General features: G+C 44.1%; 1 protein-coding gene across 1 annotated transcript in view; it reads left to right on the top strand.

The window, feature by feature from the left end:
* The window catches only part of smyd3 (SET and MYND domain containing 3), a 194,065-nt gene that overhangs the window by 26,151 nt on the left and 142,699 nt on the right, over positions 1 to 25,215 (top strand). Inside the window, exon 5 of the mRNA XM_071327203.1 lies at positions 4,395 to 4,531. Coding sequence (XP_071183304.1) covers positions 4,395 to 4,531 — 137 coding nt within the window. The remainder of the gene's footprint in view (positions 1 to 4,394; positions 4,532 to 25,215) is intronic.

The raw sequence follows: 25,215 nt of genomic DNA, 5'->3' as shown, positions 1-25,215 counted from the left end.
TCACATATCTCTCCAGGGGGATGCACTATCATCACATATCTCTCCAGGGGGATGCACTATCATCACATATCTCTCCAGGGGGATGCACTATCATCACATATCTCTCCAGGGGGATGCACATCATCACATATCTCTCCAGGGGGATGCACTATCATCACATATCTCTCCAGGGGGATGCACTATCATCACATATCTCTCCAGGGGGATGCACATCATCACATATCTCTCCAGGGGGATGCACTATCATCACATATCTCTCCAGGGGGATGCACTATCATCACATATCTCTCCAGGGGGATGCACTATCATCACATATCTCTCCAGGGGGATGCACTATCATCACATATCTCTCCAGGGGGATGCACTATCATCACATATCTCTCCAGGGGGATGCACTATCATCACATATCTCTCCAGGGGGATGCACTATCATCACATATCTCTCCAGGGGGATGCACTATCATCACATATCTCTCCAGGGGGATGCACTATCATCACATATCTCTCCAGGGGGATGCACATCATCACATATCTCTCCAGGGGGATGCACTATCATCACATATCTCTCCAGGGGGATGCACTATCATCACATATCTCTCCAGGGGGATGCACATCATCACATATCTCTCCAGGGGGATGCACTATCATCACATATCTCTCCAGGGGGATGCACTATCATCACATATCTCTCCAGGGGGATGCACTATCATCACATATCTCTCCAGGGGGATGCACTATCATCACATATCTCTCCAGGGGGATGCACTATCATCACATATCTCTCCAGGGGGATGCACTATCATCACATATCTCTCCAGGGGGATGCACTATCATCACATATCTCTCCAGGGGGATGCACTATCATCACATATCTCTCCAGGGGGATGCACATCATCACATATCTCTCCAGGGGGATGCACTATCATCACATATCTCTCCAGGGGGATGCACTATCATCACATATCTCTCCAGGGGGATGCACATCATCACATATCTCTCCAGGGGGATGCACTATCATCACATATCTCTCCAGGGGGATGCACTATCATCACATATCTCTCCAGGGGGATGCACTATCATCACATATCTCTCCAGGGGGATGCACATCATCACATATCTCTCCAGGGGGATGCACTATCATCACATATCTCTCCAGGGGGATGCACTATCATCACATATCTCTCCAGGGGGATGCACATCATCACATATCTCTCCAGGGGGATGCACTATCATCACATATCTCTCCAGGGGGATGCACTATCATCACATATCTCTCCAGGGGGATGCACTATCATCACATATCTCTCCAGGGGGATGCACTATCATCACATATCTCTCCAGGGGGATGCACTATCATCACATATCTCTCCAGGGGGATGCACTATCATCACATATCTCTCCAGGGGGATGCACTATCATCACATATCTCTCCAGGGGGATGCACATCATCACATATCTCTCCAGGGGGATGCACATCATCACATATCTCTCCAGGGGGATGCACATCATCAAGACAATGTTGACAAAGAATAAGAAAAAGGCATGTACGTAGAATGTTTGAGTAAATCCTAACGGTTGTCCCCTGGTTATGAAATGCACAGCCCTGATTGAAGACCTAGATGAGATCTGAGATGAGAAGATGGATGACAAATATAACAGGAGCCACGTTAGTAGCTCCGACGTAACAGAGTATAGCTAGCCACATAGATAGCAGGCAGAGCAACACAGTACAATATGAAATCAATGGTCGCTTCGAACACTCATTGAGAGTGACTTCATGTTCAGGAGATCTTAAGTATTCCAGTTTTTTTTCAGCAGAGAATAACATATCTAAGGAGTCATGGAATGTTTCATATGACGTATGCTCCATTTCAATTTTAGAGTTCAAGTTTGTGAGAAGTTCCTCGTGTCATTTGTGTCGTGCATCTTGTCTTCCATGTAGAATCTCATGTGATATCCATAGCTGAAGTACATTCCATATAGGCCTGATTTTATGTGTGTTCTGTGTATTAAACTGTGATTAACGAACTGCAGCTCGTCAGTTTGGGTTGTTGAGCGTCTCATGTGTATATCATATTCTTTGTGTATTTTATGTTTTCAAGTGTTCCAAAATATATGAGCGTTCAACCTCTGCATATTTGTGGTACTTGTACAGTGCCTTCAATAAGTATTCTCTATACTTATTCCACATTTTATTGTGTTACAGCCTTAATTCAAATTGTATTAAATATATTTTTTTTTATGGTCCATCTACACAAAATACCCCATAATGATAAAGTGATTTAAATAAATACAGAAATATCAATTTTACGTTAGTATTCACACCCCTGTGCCCCACAGTTGACAGTGCACGTCAGAGCAGAAACTATACCATGAAATCCAAGAAACTGTCCGTAGATCTCTGAGAGAGAATTGTGATGAGGCATATATCTGGGGAAGGATATTAAACAATTTCTAGAGTGTTGGAAGTTTCCAAGAACAACGTGGTCTCCATCATTGGGAAATTGAAAAAATATGAAACTGCCCAGACTCTGCCTAGCGCTGGCCGTCCGACCAAACCGGGTGAGAAGGACCTTGGTCAGAGTTGACCAAGAATCTAATGACCATTCTGACAGAACTACGGAGTTCCTTGGCCGAGATGGGAGAGCCTAGCAAAAGGACAACAGTTTCTACAGCACTTCACCAATCTGGGTTTTATTGGAGACTGGCCAGACAGAAGCCACTCCTGAGAAAAAGGCACATGTCAGCACGCCTGGAGTTTACAGAAAGGCACGTGAAAGACTGAGAGCATAATATACAGGCAAATCCAAAAGATTCTTTGATCTGCTGAGACAAAAATGTAACTATTTGGCTTGAATGCAAAGCAATATGTCTGGAGAAAGGCACAGCTCATCACCCATCTAACACCATCCCTAACTTGAAGCATGGTGGTGGCAGCATCATGCTATGCGGATGCTTTTCAGACACAGGGACTGGGAGACTGGTAAGGATTGAGAGAACAATGAATGGCGCCAAATACAGACAAATCCTTGATGAGAACCTGCTTCAGAGTGAAAACGACCTTAGACTGGGGGTGAAGATGTACGTTCCAACAGGACAATGACCCCAAGCATACAATCAAAGCAATGCTGGAATGGCTACAGAACATGAATGTGAAAATCCTTGAGTGGCCCAGACTTGAATCCAACTGAAAATCTGTGGAAAGATCTGTGAAGTTTGCTGTTCACCATCACTCCCCATCTAACTTAACAGAGCTTGAGAAAATCTTTGAGCAAGAATGGGAGAAAATCCCCAAATCCAGATGTGCAAAGCTGATACAGACATAACCAAGACGACTCAAAGCTATAAACACCGCCAAAGGTGCTTCTACAAAGTATTGACTCAGGGTTGTGAACACTTATGTAAATGAGATAATTCTGTATTTCATTTTCACCAATTTTGTAAAAATGTCTACAAATATGTTTTCACTAATGTGTAATTGTCATTATGGGGTATTGTGTGTAGATGAGGGGGAGATGATTATAATTTTTTTTATCCATTTTGAATACAGGCTGTAACACAACAAAATGTGGAATAAGTCCAGGGGTGTGAATACTTTCTGAAGGCACTGTAGTTAGTAGTTCACCATGTAGTAGTTCACCATGAGCCACATATATTCATTTACCCACCACAAACAACACTGTAGCAGGGACTTAAACGTCACCAAACAGAAACCTGTTAGACCAGTGTTTCCCAACTCCGCTCCTTGAGAACCCCCAACAGCACTCATTTTTGTTGTAGCCTCTGACAAACTCACCTGATTCAACTCATTGAGGGCTTGATGATTCGTTTACAAGTTGAATCAGGTGTTCTTGTCCAGGGGCTACAATAAAAATGTGTGCTGTTGGGGGTACTGGAGGACTGGAGTTGGACCATAGAGAATAGACAGCAGACATTTTGATCGTTTCTAATGTGATTAATTGTACAGTATTTATTTTACATTACTTCATTCTTTTCATGATAATAAGGCCTGCATAAGTATAAACATTTTGTAATATACTTCAACACATTACTATAGCACGAAATATTGATCAGCCCAATAGATTGATCTTTTCATGATATACTGTTGAAACCATTCTGAATCAGGTCATATTTATTTCTGTAAATCAAGTGTAATTTGGAGTAGTTACTTATAGGATAGCCAATGTTGTGCGCACCTCTCTCTCTCTCTACTCTTCTTTCTCTGTGTCGATCTTTACTAGTCTTCCTCTCAGCAACAAATATAGCGTAGATTTATTTTTTTCTTCATACTTACATGTTGATTACTTACCAGGAAATATGAATAATGCGAAAACAAAGACCGACCATGTCACTGTGCGCGTGTGGCTCCGCTGACCGCTCTTTCTCCTATACAGACCTGTGTGATATGGGAGAGGAGAGGAGGGAGGGACTGTCTCAGCTGAGCGCCATGCTCCAGCTCTACATCCAACAGGAAGTCCCCAACATCACGCAGGAACTACCCGCCGTGGACCCCCTCAGCCTGCTGGCCAAGGTAGATCACTGCAGCTGTGTGTGTGTGGCTTGCGTGCATGCATGCGAGACAGACAGACAGAACGATGTGTTGTCCCAATGATGTGAAACAAGATGGAGTAGTGAAGAGGCAGGGCCCACACTATAGTACCCAGGCTCTCTCACTGCAGCCTGTTTCTCTGCTCTGTTGGTGGGCTGGTCATACCTTCACATATGTCTAAAAGATTCCCAGCAGGCCTGATGTGTAAATGGTGTGTGTTTGTAGACAGTAAAAGTGTGTTGTTCCTGGTATTCCTGATGATCTCAATGTGTTTCTCAGCATGAAACCGGACCTCTCTCCTCCCAGGTCTTCAACTTGCAGCTGCTCTCCACTCATGTACTTCTCTAGGCTGTTTCTGTCTCTTAATCAGGTGTGGGTGTGTGTGTGTGTGTGTGTGTGTGTGTGTGTGTGTCGCATGAGTATACGTTTGTGTGTGAGATGACCTGTTATAAAAAGCAACAGCTGTTTTACATTATATGGCTAGCTAGCCTTCTGGGCCCATCTCTGTCTTATAAACCATCTCACACCAGGACCTGGTTCTGATAACCATCACTGTTCAAATAGCAAACATACACATGTGTGTGTGCGTCACTCGTGTGTCAGAGAGAGACAGATGCTCTCTAGAGTAAATCGTTCTGTAGAACTCCACATCTACATAATGCAAAGCAGTCCAACTTTAGTCCAGAGTTCCTGGACAGAGAAGGTGAGTTAAGGGGAGAGCAGAAGGAAGGGGGTGGACAGGACAGGGATGGACGGACGGACAATGAGACGGATGAACTGACAGACAGGCAGACAAAAATTGCTGAATGACATATTTAATATCAGACAGGATTCACACTGCCCCTGGGGTAACACGCACACACACATAGCTAGTCCCTTGGAAAAAAGTGCTCTATTAGAGATGAATGGGATGTTTCACTTTAATAAAAAAATGGTGTCATGCGAATTGAGGCTGTTCTGAGAGCAAAAGGGGGTTACAAACACACTATTAGGAAGGTGTTCCTTATTAGTTACATCTAGAACTGGGTCAAAACCCCTTTTGCCTCCAGAACAGCCTGGATTATTTGGGGCATGGAAACATTGCTCAATTGGTATCAAGGACCCTAACGAGTAACAGGAAACCATTCCCCACTGCCACCAGCCTGTACCGTTGACACCAGGCAGGATGGGGCCATGGGCTCATGCTGCTTACACCAAATCCTGATTCTGCCATCAGCATGACCCAACTGGAACCGGGATTCGTCGGACCAGGCAATGTTTTTCCACTCCTCAATTGTCCAGTGTTGTTGATTGCGTGCCCACTGGAGCTGCTGCTTTTTGTTTTTAGCTGATAGGAGTGGAACCCGGTGTGGTCGTTTGCTGCAATAGCCCATCCGTGGGCACGAGTCGTGTGTTCCGAGATGCCGTTCTGCACATCACTGTTTTTACTGCGTCGTTATTTGCCTGTTTGTGGCCTGCCTGTTAGCTTGCACAATTCTTGCCATTCTCCTTTTTACCTCTCATCAACGAGCTGTTTTCGCCAACAGGAATGCTGCTGACTGGATGTTTTTTGTTTGTCGCACCATTCTTGGTAAACCATATATACTGTCGTGCGGGAAAAGCCTAGGAGACCTGCCGTTTCTGAGATACTGGAACCGGCGCGCCTGTCACCGACTATCATACCACGCTTAAAGCCGCTTAGGTCACTCATTTAGCCAATTCTATCGTTCAATCGAACAGTAACTGAATGCCTCGATGCCTGTCAGCCTGCTTTAACCATTTTCATGAACGGGGTGGTGTACCTAATAAACAGTCCACTAAGTGTATGATAAAACTAGTAATATTCTAACACAGTAATTTGATTAATAAAATGTTAAATCAGTCGTCTTCCTCAAATGGTCCGGAGAATGAAGGAAATGATGGCGCACTCTTTGCGAGAGGGAGGGAATCTGATTTGTTTGGTCCTCAACTCAAGGCTCAGACTTCATTTTAGGATAAAGTGGAGTTTGCCTGCCCCAGAGCAGGTTACGTTCGAAGGATTTGTTGCCATAGAAATGTACCTGGTGTCGTGACTTTACATTCATTAATTATTTAATCCACTAACGATGTTTAATTGTTATCCAATTTAAATTAATCATGTAACACTTAACTCATTAGGATTTGGGGCACCACGGAAGAGGTTGTTTTAAAGAGTCACCATCTCCTAAATTAAACTCTATAAGGTATATCTATTACATCAATAAACAGTCATCTTATAAATCTTATCATATCCTCATTTTGACAGTCATAGCCACATGCATCTGCAAAAACCACAGGCTTGCTCATGATTCAGTACTACACCAATTGGTTTAATTATTTATTTACTAGCTAACTAAATAATAACACAGAATTAACATACACCCTTTACATGAGACAAAGGTCCCTAGCGGACTGACACTATATGGCATTTTACCCAACGACATGGGGAGAGAGAAAGGGACACTTATCGTGGATACATTCTGTAACTATTTTCACAATCATATAGTTTGCACACGAACCGCCGCCCGTTCAAAATAAGAAATCATGAATGTATTTACGTGTGGGTGCTCTTGTCCGTTGTGTAGTCCTGAACATAACTACATAGTTCACTCTTCCATTCGCTCCTGAAGCTGCTTATTTGAAGATAAGCCAGATGGTTCCAGTGCGGTGATGAGAGTAGTGTACTACGGTGATTTGAGACTCGTAGTAGGATGGGATGGTTTGAAGAGTTTGAAATATTTGACTCAGGACAGCTAATCAGCTGTACCAGTGATTGTCTGAGAGGGGAGTTTTACGCCTCTTCCTCCTCGTGTTGATAGTCAGGATTTAGACCACTTCAGACGTGGGCTGCAGCTCCCCATCTTTCCTGGTCTAAAGAAAGGTGAGTTTATTTCTTCACCTCGTGTTGAGGTTCAAAGTTCCAACCATTTCAGACATGTAGCTATCGCTCCACGCTTTTCTGGTCTAATGTTAATTTCGTTACCAAGGCTTTTTATGCACACTGGCCAAAGGGGACGTCTCCTTCCGTCTGACACGTTTTCTGACCTGAAAGGATATGATTAGAAGTTCTCTTATGACTTCTAAAATCACATTAATATCATAACAAAAATACTTCATCATTGTTCATATCCTATGCACAACGTATTGGATGGAAACTTGACAGGTAAAGGGGGTATCCTCTTCAATTTAGTATTTTGTCCATACAGTTTTTTAATGACATCACAAAATTAAAAACAATGTGACATCAGTTTTCTATAACTCCCCACATTCTTTATGTTAGAATTATTGTTCCATTATCTACTTTTTGGACATTATAGTTTTGGGTGAGCAAAAGTCTGGAGACAAGACATTCCTTTAGGCAATACTGGAGGGTAGAGCGAGAGTCCTCTCCTGCTTAATTACGACCGGGTGAGGAGGTGTCAAAATCCACACACCAGTTCTCTCCTCCCCTCTGCGGGTGAGAGAAGGTCTGGTTACTGTCAGCCATTGCCAAGCTGATCTGACCCAATGTGATCCTCACAGGACAGCCATGCCACTGGCTAAAAGGTGATCCACTTTTGTGTCAACAGTTATTCCGAGTTGAACTCAGAATTTACCAAAGCTAGCTCGTCAAACTCCTCTATCCCGCGTCGTAGTACACCCCTCTGATTTGTAAAGAGTATGTTTTTGTACACAGTTAAAGTGTGTTGTTCCTGGTATTCCTGATGATCTCGTTGTGTTTCTCAGCATGAAACCGGAACTCACTCCTCACAGGTCTTCAACCTGCAGCTGCTCTCCACTCATGTACTTCTTTAGTCAGACCTAGCTGTGTGTGTGTGATGTATCTGTTTTTTGTTGTTGTGAGAGAGCGTGTTTAAATGAATGTCTTGTTTAAATTGTTTATTTACAGTTGCGTGATTTGTTAGAATTTTGTGTGTTATGCCAGACTAGAATTGGAACCAGAGAGGGGGTTAGTTAAGGTGATGGTCTTGTCAGGGACGCACAAACAACTGTTGTGTGAATGTACATTTGTGTGTTTATTAGGTTGTGTGTGAGATGAACTGTTATAAAAAGCAACAGCTGTTTTACATTATATGGCTAGCTAGCCTTCTGGGCCCATCTCTGTCTTATAAACCATCTCACACCAAGACCCGGTTCTGATTACCATCACTGTTCAAATAGCAAACATACACATGTGTGTGTCTGAGTGACTCGTGTCAGAGAGAGACAAAGACACTCTCTACAGTGAGTCCTTCTGTGGAACTCTGCATCCTATAGTACATAATGCAAAAGGGAGAGCGGTACAGACCGACAGGCGGACAGAACTGGTCTGAGTAGTCTGAGGCAACATGGAAGGAAGGTAGAATCTCCATTACAAATGAGTGAGTGGGCTGTTTCTCCACTTAGTGAAGTCTCTTCCCCGAACGAATAGTTCAATATCAGACAGGATTCACACTGGCCCTGGAATAACACATGCACACTCTCTGGGATAACACATGCACACTCTCTGGGATAACACATGCACACTCTCTGGGATAACACATGCACACTCTCTGGGATAACACATGCACACTCTCTGGGATAACACATGCACACTCTCTGGGATAACACATGCACACTCTCTGGGATAACACATGCACACTCTCTGGGATAACACATGCACACTCTCTGGGATAACACATGCACACTCTCTGGGATAACACATGCACACTCTCTGGGATAAGTGGGTGTTTTGTGTGTGTTTTCACTGTTATTGTATTTATTTATTCGTTATTAAGTCAAAATTATCCTCAGCTTTGACTGGTGTGGAGGAGAAATTCCCAATTAGTGTGGGATAGAAAAAGTGTCTGTGGAGATGAGAAAACGGGAAAATCCTGATTTTTAAACAGGAATGATCCGATGGGACCCCTGTAACATTCCGACGAAGGAAAAGAGCGGTGGAGAGAGCGAGATGGACAGAGGAGTATCGACTCGTTTAATTAAAGTTGCGGAGCGTGGGTTGGTTGATTATTACCCTGGAGAAAGAGAGATTGTATGTGTGAGAGAGTTATTGAAACAGAATACTCCTCATGCATTCATGAGCACAGATAGAATATATTATTCTGTAAGGTTCTGTTACTGTTGGAATCTTTCAGCTCTTGTTTGACTTGCTTGGTTTCTTTTAGTTTCTGAAGAATAACCTGAGTAAATTACCCTATGCAATGGGGTGCTGACTGGACGAACATATAGCTCAGAGTTATTTTGGTTTTGGTCAATAACTGATATCTCATACTTGGTGAGCGGCAGACAGAAAATGGCAGGTCTGTATCCATCTACCCCGGGAGAAAAAGAGAGTCGGGGAGAGAGACCACCCACTCAGACGCGTGTGTGTGTGTGTGTGTGCGCGCGTGGTGTCTGGCCTTTTGCACTTTTCCCTTTGAACATACGTGTGACATATGTTGGCATCAGGTCTGAGACACTCCTCCTCATCACTCACTCCCTTTCACTTTTCCCTCCTTTCATCTCTCCCTCCCCCCAGGCTGAATATTGCCTTTGGTCATTCAGTAACAATATTGTGTGTGGCTGCCTGAGGGAGGGCCAGTGCAGACACACTCATAATTACCCTTGAGGTCATTGAGGTCAATGGCCATACGGCAGACCACCAAAATCATATACTGGTATAGACACAGCACACACAGTATTCGTGATAATCCCATTATGGGAACATGGAGTTGACAGTGGGAGAGAACCACAGCACCTGGGAATGATGGCTGTTGGATGGAATACTACACTGTTTCAGCTCCATGGAATTACCACTAATTCTTATAGTTTATTATGGTATGTCCAGTATTCCGTGGCAGTGTTTCTTAACCTTTTTTTATACCAGGGACTGCCATGGTCTTCTCTGGGCAATGAACAGGCAAGCTATGACCCTTCCTCCTTGGGTTTATATTAAATCTAACACTATAGATCTAATTAAATGAGTGTCAGGCTTCTGACCATCTGATGGACCGCTCAGCATTATCCTAGGGACCAGTAGTGGCCCCGGACCGCAGGTTGAGCAACACTGCTCCCTGGCCTCCCTGTCATTTGATCCCAGGTGCTAGGTAGCACCTCGGTATAGGGAGGTAAACTTCACCTGATAGTAGCTGAATGTAACGTGAATGCAATACACTATCATATTATTATGTAGTTGTAGCCAATGCAAGGCTTATGTCCATGATAATGAACTGATATTAAATCCTCTCAATGAAGAGACACTGAACACGTTCAGAGAGCTGAGGGCAGTAGGTAGTAGCTTGCACATACACACACACACATCGGGACCAAGGCGATGTGCATTGTTCCACAGTGACTTCCTGTGGGAGAGGAAATTATACACCTCGGCTGTCCCATCAACCTCTCCTTCTCGCCCCACTGACCTAACACACACACACACACACTGTAGCATCACATTTTATTGGTCACATACACGTGATTAGCAGATGTTATTGCGGGTTTAGCCAAATGCTTGTGCTTCTAGCTCCGACAGTACACTAATATCTAACAAATTACACAACATATACCCAATACACACAAATCTATGTAGGAATGAATTAAGACTATATACATATATGGCTGAGCAATGTCAGAGCGGAATGGACTAAGATACAATAGAATACAGTATTTACATATGAGATGAGTAATGCAAGATATGTAAACATTATTAAGGGACTAAGATACTGTAGAAGTATAGAATACAGTATATATATATATATGAGATTAGTAATGCCAGATGTAAGCATTATTAAAGTGACGATTGTTGCATTCCTTAAAGTGGCCAGTGATTTCTAGTCTATGCCTATAGGCTGCAGCCTCTAATGTGCTAGTGATGGCTGTTTAACAGTCTGATGGCCTTGAGATGGAAGCTGTTTTTCAGTCTCTCGGTCCCAGCTTTGATGCACCTGTACTGACCTCGCCTTCTGGATGATAGCGGGGTGAACAGGCAATGGCTCGGGTGGTTGATGTCCTTGATGATCTTTTTGGCCTTCCTGTGACTTTGGGTGCTGTAGATGTCCAGGGGGGCGGGTAGTTTGCCACCGGTGATGCGTTGGACAGACCGCACCACCCTCTGGAGAGCCCTGCGGTTGCGGGCGGTGCAGTTGCCATACCAGGCGGTGATACAGCCCGACAGGATGCTTTCAATTGTGCATCTGTAAAAATGTATGAGGGTTTTAGGTGACAAGCCACATTTCTTTAGCCTCCTGAGGTTGAAGAGGCATGACATCAGTGTTACGGTGACCTTGTACTAGTAACCTATATCTCTGTGGTTTCAGCACCAGACATATGCAACACACTATACTTTCACATAGCTTTATACTGTACCTGTATGTATTGTAATGCAACCTGTCATTCTCTATGCCACTAACAGGGGGCACTGTGTTCTCAGGTATGAGCCCACTCTCTTGTTTTAACTCTCTTCTCTCTCTTTCTCTCTCTCTCCCCATTTGTCTCTTTTTCTCTCTCTCGTGCTGGAATGGGTAGAGTAGATGAATAATGCATAGGTGGATGGGGCAAGAGGGAAGGAGGGCTAAGAAAACATGTTTTAAAGATATGATTAGGTACCATGTTTTTGGAATGTTCCGTGTATAGGCACTTTATATGAGCTGAAGGTGTGTGTGTGTGTGGGTGGTAGAAGGCTCTGGTAAAAGGCTAGTGGGTTTTAGCTGTAAAATGCCCCATTAAGATTCTACTCAGTTGCAGAGAGCCTTATTTGGTGTGTTTGTGTGTGTGAGCACTAGTTAATCATTCTTTGTCTTAATAATACTACCTTCCCTTACCTATGTACTACTGCCCATGAAATTAAGCCTCATCATTGTAATGTTCAGTGCCTTGCAAAAGTATTCATCCCCCTTGGCGTTTTTCCTATTTTGTTGCATTACAACCTGTAATTTAAATAGATTTTTGGGGGGGGATTTCATGTAATGGACATACACCAAAAAGTCCAAATTGGTGAAGTGAAAAAAATAAAAATAAATGTTGTTTATAAAAATACGGAAAAGTGGTGCGTGCATATGTATTCACCCCCTTTGCTATAAAGCCCCTAAATAAGATCTGGTGCAACCACATACCTTCAGAAGTCACATAATTAGTTTGATTGCACACAGGTGGACTTTATTTAAGTGTCACATGATCTGTCACACGATCTCAGTATATATACACCTGTTCTGAAAGGCCCCAGAGTCTGCAACACCACTAAGCAAGGGGCACCACCAAGCAAGTGGCACCATGAAGACCAAGGAGCTCTCCAAACAGGTCAGGGACAAAGTTGTGGAGAAGTACAAATCAGGGTTGGGTTATACAAAAATATCCAAAACTTTGAACATCCCACGGAGCACCATTAAATCCATTATTAAAAAATTGAAAGATTATGGCACCACAACAAACCTGCCAAGAGAGGGCCACCCACCAAAACTCACGGACCAGCCAAGGGGGGCATTAATCAGAGGCAACAAAGAGACCAAAGTTAACCCTGAAGGAGCTGCATCAAGGAAAATGTCTGGCGCAAACCCAACACCTCTCATCACCCCGAGAACACCATCCCCACAGTGAAGCATGGTGGTGGCAGCATCATGCAGTGGGGATGTTTTTCATCGGCAGGGACTGGGAAACTGGTCAGAATTGAAGGAATAATGGATGGCGCTAAATACAGGGAAATTCTTGAGGGAAACCTGTTTCAGTCTTCCAGAGATTTGAGACTGGGATGGAGGTTCACCTTCCAGCAGGACAATGACCCTAAGCATACTGCTAAAGCAACACTCGAGTGGTTTAAGGGGAAACATTAAAACATCTTGGAATGGCCCAGTCAAAGCCCAGACCTCAGTCCAATTGAGAATCTGTGGTATAACTTAAAGATTGCAGTACACCAGCGGAACCCATCCAACTTGAAGGAGATGGAGTAGTTTTGCCTCCCAGTGGCTAGATGTGCCAAGCTTATAGAGACATACTCCAAGAGACTTGCAGCTGTAGTTGCTGCAAAAGGTGGCTCTACAAAGTATTGACTTTGGAGGGGTGAATAGTTCTGCATGCTGACGTTGGCCAGTCTGCGTGGCTGTATTTTAGAGGCCCCCATATTGGTGGTGTAGAGAATTCTTTTTTTTGTGCTTTTTTAAGCCAATTTCCTGGAATTCTACAAATTTCTCAATGGAGCTGAGAGATTTATTAGCAGTTCTAAGGTTGATTAACTGAAATTCTACACATTTTACCATGGAGCCAAGAGAAAATGTTGCAGTTTTAATGACAATTTCCTGCAATTCTATACATTTTTCCATGGATAAGGGTGTTCTTTTGCTCAAACATAATAACAAAATCAAAACTGCTAAATTCAATATTTTGGGACTGTCTAGTTTTTATTTTGATTGTTAGTTCTCACAGTTTAGGCAGTTTGAAAAAGCTAGCCTTAGCTTTCCTAACAGAATTTGCATCCTGTAGCACTAATTCCAGAAAGTTTTGGGACAGTGTAAAGTCCATGGAGAATAAAAGCACCTCCTCCCAGCTGCCCACCGCACTGAGGCTAAGAAACACTGTCACCACCGATAAACCTACGATAATCGCTAACTTAAATTTTTCTACGGTTGGTCATGCTTTCCACCTGGCTATCCCAACCCCGGCCAACAGCTCTGCACCCCCCGCAGAAACTTGTCCAAGCCCCCCCCCCCCCGCTTCTCCTTCATCCAAATCCAAAAAGCTGATGTTCTGAAAGAGCTGCAAAATCTGGATCCCTACAAATCAGCTGGGCAAGACAATCTGGACCCTCTCTTTCTAAAATTATCTGCCGAAATTGTTGCAACCCCTATTACTAGCCTGTTCAACCTTTCTTTCGTATCGTCTGAGATCCCCAAAGATTGGAAAGCTGCCGCGGTCATCCCCCTCTTCAAAGGGGGAGATACTCTAGACCCAAACTGTTACAGACCTATATCCATCCTGCCCTGTCTTTCTAAAATCTTAGAAAGCCACGTTAACAAACAGATCACCAACCATTTCGAATCCCACCGTACCTTCTCCACTATGCAATCTGGTTTCCGAGCTGGTCATGGGTGCACCTCAGCCACGCTCAAGGTCCTAAACGATATCATAACCTCCATCAACAAAAGACAATACTGTGCATCGACCTGGCCAAGGCTTTCGACTCTGTCAATCACCACATTCTTATTGGCAGACTCAATAGCTTTGGTTTCTCAAATGACTGCCTCGCCTGGTTCACCAACTACTTCTCAGATCAAGTTCAGTGTGTCAAATCGGAGGGCCTGTTGTCCGGACCTCTGGCAGTCTCTATGTGGGTGCCACAGGGTTCAATTCTCGGGCCGACTCTTTTCTCTCTATATGTCAATGATGTCGCTCTTGCTGCTGGTGATTCTCTGATCCACCTCTACGCAGACGACACCATTCTGTATACTTCTGGCCCTTCTTTGAACACCTTGTTAACTAACCTCCAGACAAGCTTCAATGCCATACAACTCTCCTTCTGTGGCCTCCAACTGCTTTTAAATGTAGTAAAACTAAATGCATGCTTTTCATCCGACTGCTGCCCGCACCTGCCCGCCCGTTCAGCATCACTGCTCTGGATGGTTCTGACTAAGAATATGTGGACAATTACAAATACCTAGGTGTCTGGTTAGACTGTAAACTCTCCTTCCAGACTCACATTAAGCATCTCCAATCCAAAATTAAATTTAGAATCGGCTTCCTATTTCGCAACAAAGCCTAATTCACTCATGCTGCCAAACATACCATCGTAAAACTGACTATCCTACCGATCCTTGACTTCGGCGATGTCATTTACAAAATAGCCTCCAACACTCTACTCAGCAAACTGGATGCAGTCTGTCACAGTGCCATCCGATTTGTCACCAAAGCCCTATATACTATCCACCACTGCGACCTGTATGCCCTCGTTGGCTGGCCCTCACTACATATTCGTCGCCAAACCCACTGGCTCCAGGTCATCTGCTAGGTAGGTAAAGCCCCGCCTTATCTCAACTCCCTGGTCACCAAAGCAACATCCACCCGTAGCACGCGCTCCAGCAGGTACAGTGGGGAGAACAAGTATTTGATACACTGCCGATTTTGAAGGTTTTCCTACTTACAAAGCATGTAGAGGTCTGTAATTTTTATCATAGGTACACTTCAACTGTGAGAGACGGAATCTAAAACAAAAATCCAAAAAATCACATTGTATGATTTTTAAGTAATTAATTTGCATTTTATTGCATGACATAAGTATTTGATCACCTACCAACCAGTAAGAATTCCGGCTCTCACAGACCTGTTAGTTTTTCTTTAAGAAGCCCTCCTGTTCTCCACTCATTACCTGTATTAACTGCACCTGTTTGAACTTGTTACCTGTATAAAAGACACCTGTACACACACTCAATCAAACAGACTCCAATCTCTCCACAATGGCCAAGACCAGAGAGCTGTGTAAGGACATCAGGGATAAAATTGTAGACCTGCACAAGGCTGGGATGGGCTACAGGACAATAGGCAAGCAGCTTGGTGAGAAGGCAACAACTGTTGGCGCAATTATTAGAAAATGGAAGAAGTTGAAGATGACGGTCAACCACCCTCGGTCTGGGGCTCCATGCAAGATCTCACCTCGTGGGGCATCAATGATCATGAGAAAGGTGAGGGATCAGCCCATAACTACACGGCAGGACCTGGTCAATGACCTGAAGAGAGCTGGGACCACAGTCTCAAAGAAAACCATTAGTAACACACTACACCGTCATGGATTGAAATCCTGCAGCGCATGCAAGGTCCCCCTGCTCAAGCCAGCGCATTTCCAGGCCCGTCTGAAGTTTGCCAATGACCATCTGGATGATCCAGAGGAGGAATGGGAGAAGGTCATGTGGTCTGATGAGACAAAAATAGAGCTTTTTGGTCTAAACTCCACTCGCTGTGTTTGGAGGAAGAAGAACGTTGAGTACAACCCCAAGAACACCCTCCCAACCGTGAAGCATGGAGGTGGAAACATCATTCTTTGGGGATGCTTTTCTGCAAAGGGGACAGGACGACTGCACCATATTGAGGGGAGGATGGATGGGGCCATGTATCGCGAGATCTTGGCCAAAAACCTCCTTCCCTCAGTAAGAGCATTGAAGATGGGTCGTGGCTGGATCTTCCAGCATGACAACGACCCGAAACACACAGCCAGGGCAACTAAGGAGTGGCTCCGTAAGAAGCATCTCAAGGTCCTGGAGTGGCCTAGCCAGTCTCCAGACCTGAACCCAATAGAAAATCTTTGGAGGGAGCTGAAAGTCCGTATTGCCCAGCGACAGCCCCGAAACCTGAAGGATCTGGAGAAGGTCTGTATGGAGGAGTGGGCCAAAATCCCTGCTGCAGTGTGTGCAAACCTGGTCAATAACTACAGGAAACGTATGATCTTTGTAATTGCAAACAAAGGTTTCTGTACCAAATATTAAGTTCTGCTTTTCTGATGTATCAAATACTTATGTCATGCAATAAAATGCAAATTAATTACTTAAAAATCATACAATGTGATTTTCTGGATTTTTAGATTCCGTCTCTCACAGTTGAAGTGTACCTATGATAAAAATTACAGACCTCTACATGCTTTGTAAGTTGGAAAACCTGCAAAATCGGCAGTGTATCAAATACTTGTTCTCCCCACTGTATATTTCACTGGTCATCCCCAAAGCCAACACTTCCTTTGGCCGCCTTTCCTTCCAGTTCTCTGCTGCCAATGACTGGAACGAATTACAAAAATCACTGAAGCTGGAGTCTTATATCTCCCTCTCTAACTTTAAGCATCAGCTGTCAGAGCAGCTTACCGATCACTGTACCTGTAGACAGCGAATCTGTAAATAGCACACCCAACTACCTCATCCCCATATTGTTATTTATCCTATTGCTCTTTTGCACCCCAGTATCTCAACTTGCACATCATCATCTGCAAATATATCACTCCAGTGTTAATGCTAAATTGTAATTATTTCGCCTCTATGGCCTATTTATTGCCTTACCTCCCTACTTTTCAACATTTGCACACACTGTACATAGATTTTTCTATTGTGTTATTGACTGTACGTTTGTTTGTGTAACTCTGTTGTTTTTGTCGCACTGCTTTGCTTTATCTTGGCCAGGTCGCAGTTGTAAATGAGAACTTGTTCTCAACTGGCAAAGTTTATAAAAAAAATATATGTGCGCTATATATAAAAAAGTATGTTGACAGCCCTTCGAAGTTAGTAGATTCGTCTAGTTCAACATACCCTTTGCTGACAGTTGTATAAAATTGTGCACACAGCCATGCAATCTCCATAGACAAACATTGGTAGTAGAATGGGCTTACTGAAGAGCTCAGTGACATTTCCAACGAGTCAGTTCGCCAAATGTATGCCCTGCTAGAGCTGCCCCAGTCAACTGTAAGGGCTATTATTGTGGAGTGGAAACGTCTGGATGTGACAATGGCTCAGCCACGCAGTGGTAGGCCACACAAACTCACAGAACGGGACCACTGAAGTGCGTAGAGCGTGAAAGTCATCTGTCCTCTGTTGCATCACTCACTACCGAGTTCCTAACTGCCTCTGGAAACAACGCCAGCACAAGAACTGTTCGTCAAGAGCTTCGTGAAATGGGTTTCCATGGCTGAATAGCCGTAAACAAGCCTAAGATCACAATGCCAAGCGTCGGCTGGAGTGGTGTAAAGCTCGCCGCCATTGGACTCTGGAGCAGTTGAAACGTGTTCTCTGGAGTGATGAATCACCAACCGGCAGTCCGACGGACGAATCTGGATTTGGCGGATGCCAGGAGAACGCTACCTGCCCGATTTGCATCGTGGTAACTGTAAAGTTTGATGGAGGAGGTCTGGGGCTGTTTTTCATGGTTTGGGTTTGGCCCCTTAGTTCCAGTGAAGGGAAATCTTAGCGATAGAGCATACAAGCTCATCAATAAGCTAAGGACCCTGGGACTAAACATCTTTCTCTGCAACTGAATCCTGGACTTCCTGACGGCCCGCCCCCAGGTGGTAAGGGTAGGTAACAACACATCCGCCACGCTGATCTTTAACACAGAAGCCCCTCAGGGGTGCGTGAACAGCCCCCTCCTGTACTCCCTCTTCTCTCATGACTGCACGGCCAGGCACGACTCCAACACCGTCATTAAATTTGCCGATGACATATCAGTGGTAGGCCTGATCACCGACAACAACGAGACAGCCTATAGGGAGGAGGTCAGAGACCTGGCCGTGTGGTGCCAGGACAACAACCTCTCCCTCAACGTGATCAAGACAAAGGAGATGATTGTGGACGACAGGAAAAAGAGGACCAAGCACGCCCCCATTCTCATTGACAGGGCTGCGATGGAGCAGGTTGAGAGCTTCAAGTTCCTTGGTGTCCACATCACCACCAGCTAACATGGTCCAAGCATATCATGACAGGGCTGCGGTGGAGCAGGTTGAGAGCTTCAAGTTCCTTGGTGTCCACATCACCACCAGCTAACATGGTCCAAGCACATCATGACAGTCGTGAAGCGGGCATGACAAAACCTATTCCCCCTCAGGAAACTGAAAAGATTTGGCATGGGTCCTCAGATCCTCAAAAGGTTCTACAGCTGCACCATCGAGAGCATCCTGACTAGTTGCATCACTGCCTGGTGTGGCAGCTGCTCGGCCTCCGACCGCAAGGCACTACAGAGGGTAGTGCGAACGGCCCAGTACATCACTGAGGCCAAGCTTCTTGCCATCCAGGACCTCTATACCAGGTGGTGTCAGAGGTAGGCCCTAAAAAGCCACCCTAGTCATAGACTTTTCTCTCTGCTACCACACGGCAAGCGGTACTGGAGCGCCAAGTCGAGGTCCAAGAGGCTTCTAAACAGCTTCTACCCCCAAGCCATAAGACTCCTGAACATCTAGTCAAATGGCTACACAGACTATTTGTTTTCCCCCCTCTCCACACCACTGGCACTCTCTGTTGTCATCTATGCATAGTCACTTTAATTAATTCTACCTACATGTACATAATACCTCAACTAACCTGTGCCCCCGCACGTTGACTCTGTACCGGCACCCCCCTGTATATATTATTTTTTACTGCTGCTCTTTAATTACTTGTTACTTTTCTTATCCGTATTTTTGCAACTGCAATGTTGGTTAGGAGTTCGTAAGTAAGCATTTCACTGTAAGGTCTACACCTGTTGAATTCGGCGCATGTGACTAATACAATTTGATTTGATTTGACATTGACATTCTAGACAATTATGTGCTTCCAACTTTGTCAACAGTTTGTGGAAGGCCCTTTCAGCATGACAATGCCCCCGTGCACCAAGCGAGGTCCATACAGAAATGGTTTGTCGAGGTCAGTGTGGAAGAACTTGACTGGCCTGCACAGAGCCCTGACCTCAACCCCATCGAACATCTTTGGGATAAATTGGAACGCTGACTGCGAGCCAGGTCTAATCGACCTACATCAGTGCCGACCTCATAATGTTCTTGTGGCTGAATGGAAGCAAGTCCCCGCAGCAATGTTCCAGCTTCTAGTGGAAAGCCTTCCAAGAAGAGTGGAGGCTGTTATTGCAGCAGAGCAACTCCATATTAATGCCCATGATTTTGGAATGAGATGTTTGACAAACTTACTTTTGGCCAAGTAGTGAATGTCCACTATCTTTTCAACACACTTCTTATCTGTTTGTAGTCGTTTATGTTTACACTGATAGTGTTCTTCCACCCCGAAAAGTAATAATACAAATAAAACAATTGGGGACCTGGGCTGCCCCCAAAAACGCGTACGCGGTCCCGCCCAAGGATTTCAATGGCAGTGTGTGTGTGTGTGTCCAGGCAGATCGCTCAAGAAATGCGATGTCATTCCAGGCTGTTACCATCAAGTAGGCTTGTGGTTTGCTAGGGTGTTGGGAGCAGGGATGGGTCGTGTGTTCGATCCCAGTGCTTTTTTATTGATTTATATATATATTTTTTTTAACACTATCCCAAACCTTAACTGTTCGGAATTAATGCCTGAACTTAACTTTCGAAATGTGATGTTTATGGACAAACGTCGGATTCTGAAGTGAGGCTGTGAGAGCGTGTTGGTGTGTCTGTGCTCTGCTGTGGTGCAATAAGCAGGGACAGATTATATCTGGCCATGCAATGCTTTATTGCTTTTCCCTTGAACTTCCCGTCAACATGCCTTATTGTTATGCTGCTTCACCTCCCCCTGGACTGGGTACCATTTTACACACACAACGACCGGCATGTAACCCAGTGAACGACATAGAGCCTCTCCTATCTCCTGAACTCCCACTTTATATCTGTCGCTCTCTACCTCTATCACTCTCCTCCTTGCTCTTTCTCTCGCTCTTTCTCTTCCTCTCGCTATTGCTCTGTGTAAATATCTCTAACTCTCTCTCTCCCTCTCTGGAGTGATGGAAGTACAGATTCAGTGAGAGAGGGATGGGGGGGAGAGATGGTGGAATAGAGGAGAGTAGAGAGGGATACAGACTCTTTCAGCACCATCCTTTTCCATATTATGTCTTTCCATATTATGTCTATCTCTGATCAGCTACACAGGAAAGGGATGAAAATAGCCCATATTAATATAGCCTTAGAAATAAGAATCATGAAGTCAATAACTTGCTTTAACATTAACATATTAGCCATTTGAGGCTCAATTCCTTTGATACATCAGTAGCAATACAAGGATATAGCATCTATAGAAGAGACAGAAATGCTTATGGGGAAGGTGTTGCTGTATATATTCAGAGCCATATACCTGTAATACTTAGAGAAGAACTTATGTCAAGTGTTATTGACGTGTTGTGGTTGCAGGTTCACTTGCCTCATCTAAAGCCTATTCTTTTGGGGTGTTGCTAGAGGCCACCATGTGCTAACACTCAGTATCTAAATAATGTGTGTGAAATGCTTGATAGTGTATGTGATGTAAACAGAGAGGTTTACTTTCTTGGGGACCTGAATATTAACTGGTTTTCATCAAGCTGTCCTCTCAAGAGGAAGCTTCTCACTGTAACCAGTCCCTGTCATTTTTTTAGTTCACCTTTATTTAACCAGGTAGGCCAGTTGCGAACAAGTTCTCATTTACAACTGCGACCTGGCCAAGATAAAGCATAGCAGTGCGACACAAACAATACAGAGTTACACATGGGATAAGCAAATGTACAGTCAATAACACAGTAGAAACATATATATATATATATATATATATACAGTGTGTGCAAATGTAGTAAGATTAGGAAGGTAAGGCAATAAATAGGCCATAGTGGTGAAATAATTACAATTTAGCATTAACACTGGAGTGAGATGTGCAGAAGATGAATGTGCAAGTAGAGATACAGGGGTGCAAAGGAGCAAAAGATAAATAACAATATGGGGATGAGGTAGATGGGTGGGCTATTTACAGATGGGCTGTCTACAGGTGCAATGATTGGCAAGCTGCTCTGACAGCTGATGCTTAAAGTTAGTGAGGGAGATATAAGTCTCCAGCTTCAGTGATTTTTGCAATTCGTTCCAGTCATTTACCTAGCAGAGACTTATAGATGACCTGGAGCCAGTGAGTTTGGCGACAAATATGAAGCGAGGGCCAGCCAACGAGAGCATACAGGTCGCGGTGGTTGGTAGTATATGGGGCTTTGGTAATCTGGTTCAGGTTATTAATCAACCTACCTGGGTGTTTACACCCATGTATTGATGTATTCATCACATTTTCCTAATACTGAATAACTTTGTTCTTAAGCTGTATACATTTTAATTGGATGCGGTGATCTACAGTACCAGTCAAAAGTTTGGACACACCTACTAATTCCAGGGTTTTTCTTTATTTTTACTATTGTCTACATTTGTAAAATAATAGTAAAGACCTCAAAACTATGAAATAACACACATGGAATCATGTAGTAACCAAAAAAGTTTTAAACAAATCAAAAATCTATTTTATGTTTGAGTTCTTCAAAGTAGATACTCTTTGCCTTGATGACAGCGTTGCATCATCTCTTGGCATTCTCTCAACCAACTTCATGAGGTAGTCACCTGGAATGAATTTAAATTAACAGGTGTGCCTTGTTAAATTAATTTGTGGAATTTCTTTCCTTCTTAATGTGTTTGAGTCAATCAGTTGTGTTTTGACAAGGTAGGGGTGGTAAACAGAAGATAGCCCTATTTAGTAAAAGACCAAGTCCATATTATGGCAAGAACAGCTCAAATAAGCAAAGAGAAACGACAGTCCATCATTACTTTGACTGACCTTCATGTCTTAATCAGGAAAATTTCAAGAACTTTGAAAGTTTCTTCAAGTGCAGTCGCAAAAACCATAAAGCGCTATGATGAAACGGGCTCACATGAGGACCGCCACAGGAAAGGAAGACCCAGAGTTACCTCTGCTGCAGAGGATAAGTTCATTGAGTTACCAGCCTCAGAAATTGCAGCCCAAATAAATGCTTCACAGCATTCAAGTCACAGACACATCTCAACATCAACTGTTCACCGTGTGAATCAGTCCTTTTTGGTTGAATTGCAAAAAAAAAACTACTACTAAAGGAGAAGAGACTAGTCAGGATATCCCTTATTCTCTTCTCCTCTCCTATCTGTTCCTATCCCCTCTTCTCCTCTCCTATCTGTTCCTATCCTCTCTTCTCTTCTCCTCTCCTATCTGTTCCTATCCCCTCTTCTCCTGCTCTCCTATCTGTTCCTGTCCTCTCTTCTCCTCCTCTCCTATCTGTTCCTATCCCCTCTTCTCCTCCTCTCCTATCTGTTCCTATCCCCTCTTCTCTTCTCATCTTCTATTTGTTCCTATCCCCTCTTCTCTTCTCATCTCCTATTTGTTCCTATCCCCTCTTCTCTTCTCATCTCCTATTTGTTCCTATCCCCTCTTCTCTTCTCAACTCCTATTTGTTCTTATCCCCTCTTCTCATCTCAACTCCTATTTGTTCCTATCCTCTCTTCTCATCTCCTATTTGTTCCTATCCCCTCTTCTCATCTCCTATTTGTTCCTATCCCCTCTTCTCATCTCCTATTTGTTCCTATCCCCTCTTCTCATCTCCTATCTGTTCCTATCCCCTCTTCTCTTCTCACCTCCTATCTGTTCCTATCCCCTCTTCTCTTCTCACCTCCTATCTGTTCCTATCCCCTCTTCTCTTCTCACCTCCTATCTGTTCCTATCCCCTCTTCTCATCTCCTATCTGTTCCTATCCCCTCTTCTCTTCTCCTCTCCTATCTGTTCCTATCCCCTCCTCTCTTCTCCTATCTGTTCCTATCCTCTCTTCTCCTCCTCTCCTATCTGTTCCTATCCCCTCTTCTCCTCCTCTCCTATCTGTTCCTATCCTCTCTTCTCCTCCTCTCCTATCTGTTCCTATCCTCTCTTCTCCTCCTCTCCTATCTGTTCCTATCCCCTCTTCTTCTCCTCTCCTATCTGTTCCTATCCCCTCTTCTCCTCCTCTCCTATCTGTTCCTATCCTCTCTTCTCCTCCTCTCCTATCTGTTCCTATCCTCTCTTCTCCTCCTCTCCTATCTGTTCCTATCCTCTCTTCTCCTCCTCTCCTATCTGTTCCTATCCTCTCTTCTCCTCCTCTCCTATCTGTTCCTATCCTCTCTTCTCCTCCTCTCCTATCTGTTCCTATCCTCTCTTCTCCTCCTCTCCTATCTGTTCCTATCCTCTCTTCTCCTCCTCTCCTATCTGTTCCTATCCTCTCTTCTCCTCCTCTCCTATCTGTTCCTATCCCCTCTTCTACTCCTCTCTTCTACTCCTCTCCTATCTGTTCCTATCCCCTCTTCTCCTCCTCTCCTATCTGTTCCTATCCCCTCCTTCTCCTATCTGTTCCTATCCTCTCTTCTCATCCTCTCCTATCTGTTCCTATCCTCTCTTCTCATCCTCTCCTATCTGTTCCTATCCTCTCTTCTCATCCTCTTATCTGTTCCTATCCTCTCTTCTCATCCTCTCTTATCTGTTCCTATCCTCTCTTCTCATCCTCTCTTATCTGTTCCTATCCTCTCTTCTCATCCTCTCTTATCTGTTCCTATCCTTTCTTCTCATCCTCTCCTATCTGTTCCTATCCTTTCTTCTCATCCTCTCCTATCTGTTCCTATCCTCTCTTCTCCTCCTCTCCTATCTGTTCCTATCCTCTCTTATCCTCCTCTCCTATCTGTTCCTATCCTCTCTTATCCTCCTCTCCTATCTGTTCCTATCCTCTCTTATCCTCCTCTCCTATCTGTTCCTATCCTCTCTTATCCTCCTCTCCTATCTGTTCCTATCCTCTCTTATCCTCCTCTCTTATCTGTTCCTATCCTCTCTTCTCCTCCTCTCTTATCTGTTCCTATCCTCTCTTCTCATCCTCTCCTATCTGTTCCTATCCTCTCTTCTCATCCTCTCCTATCTGTTCCTATCCTCTCTTCTCCTCCTCTCTTATCTGTTCCTATCCTCTCTTCTCATCCTCTCCTATCTGTTCCTATCCTCTCTTCTCATCCTCTCCTATCTGTTCCTATCCTCTCTTCTCATCCTCTCCTCTTCTTTTTTCTATCCTAATTTCTCAGTTCTATCCTCATTTTCTTTTTTCCTACTCTCTCTTTCCTCACCTCTCTTATTTCACGAAGGAACAGTATAGTGTGTGTGTGTGGACTCAAGGCAGCCAGAACCTCTATATAATGCTGCTTTAACCATGGTGCGAGCTAGGCTACTCCTTCGAGTGTGTGCGCTGGATATTACTGAATTAATAAC

The sequence above is a fragment of the Salvelinus alpinus genome, chromosome 9 (genome assembly GCF_045679555.1).
Source record: "Salvelinus alpinus chromosome 9, SLU_Salpinus.1, whole genome shotgun sequence".
In the NCBI taxonomy this organism is placed as follows: Eukaryota; Metazoa; Chordata; class Actinopteri; order Salmoniformes; family Salmonidae; genus Salvelinus; species Salvelinus alpinus.
The sequence above is the reverse complement of the archived record's forward strand: the minus strand, read 5'-3'. Positions and strand labels throughout refer to the sequence as shown.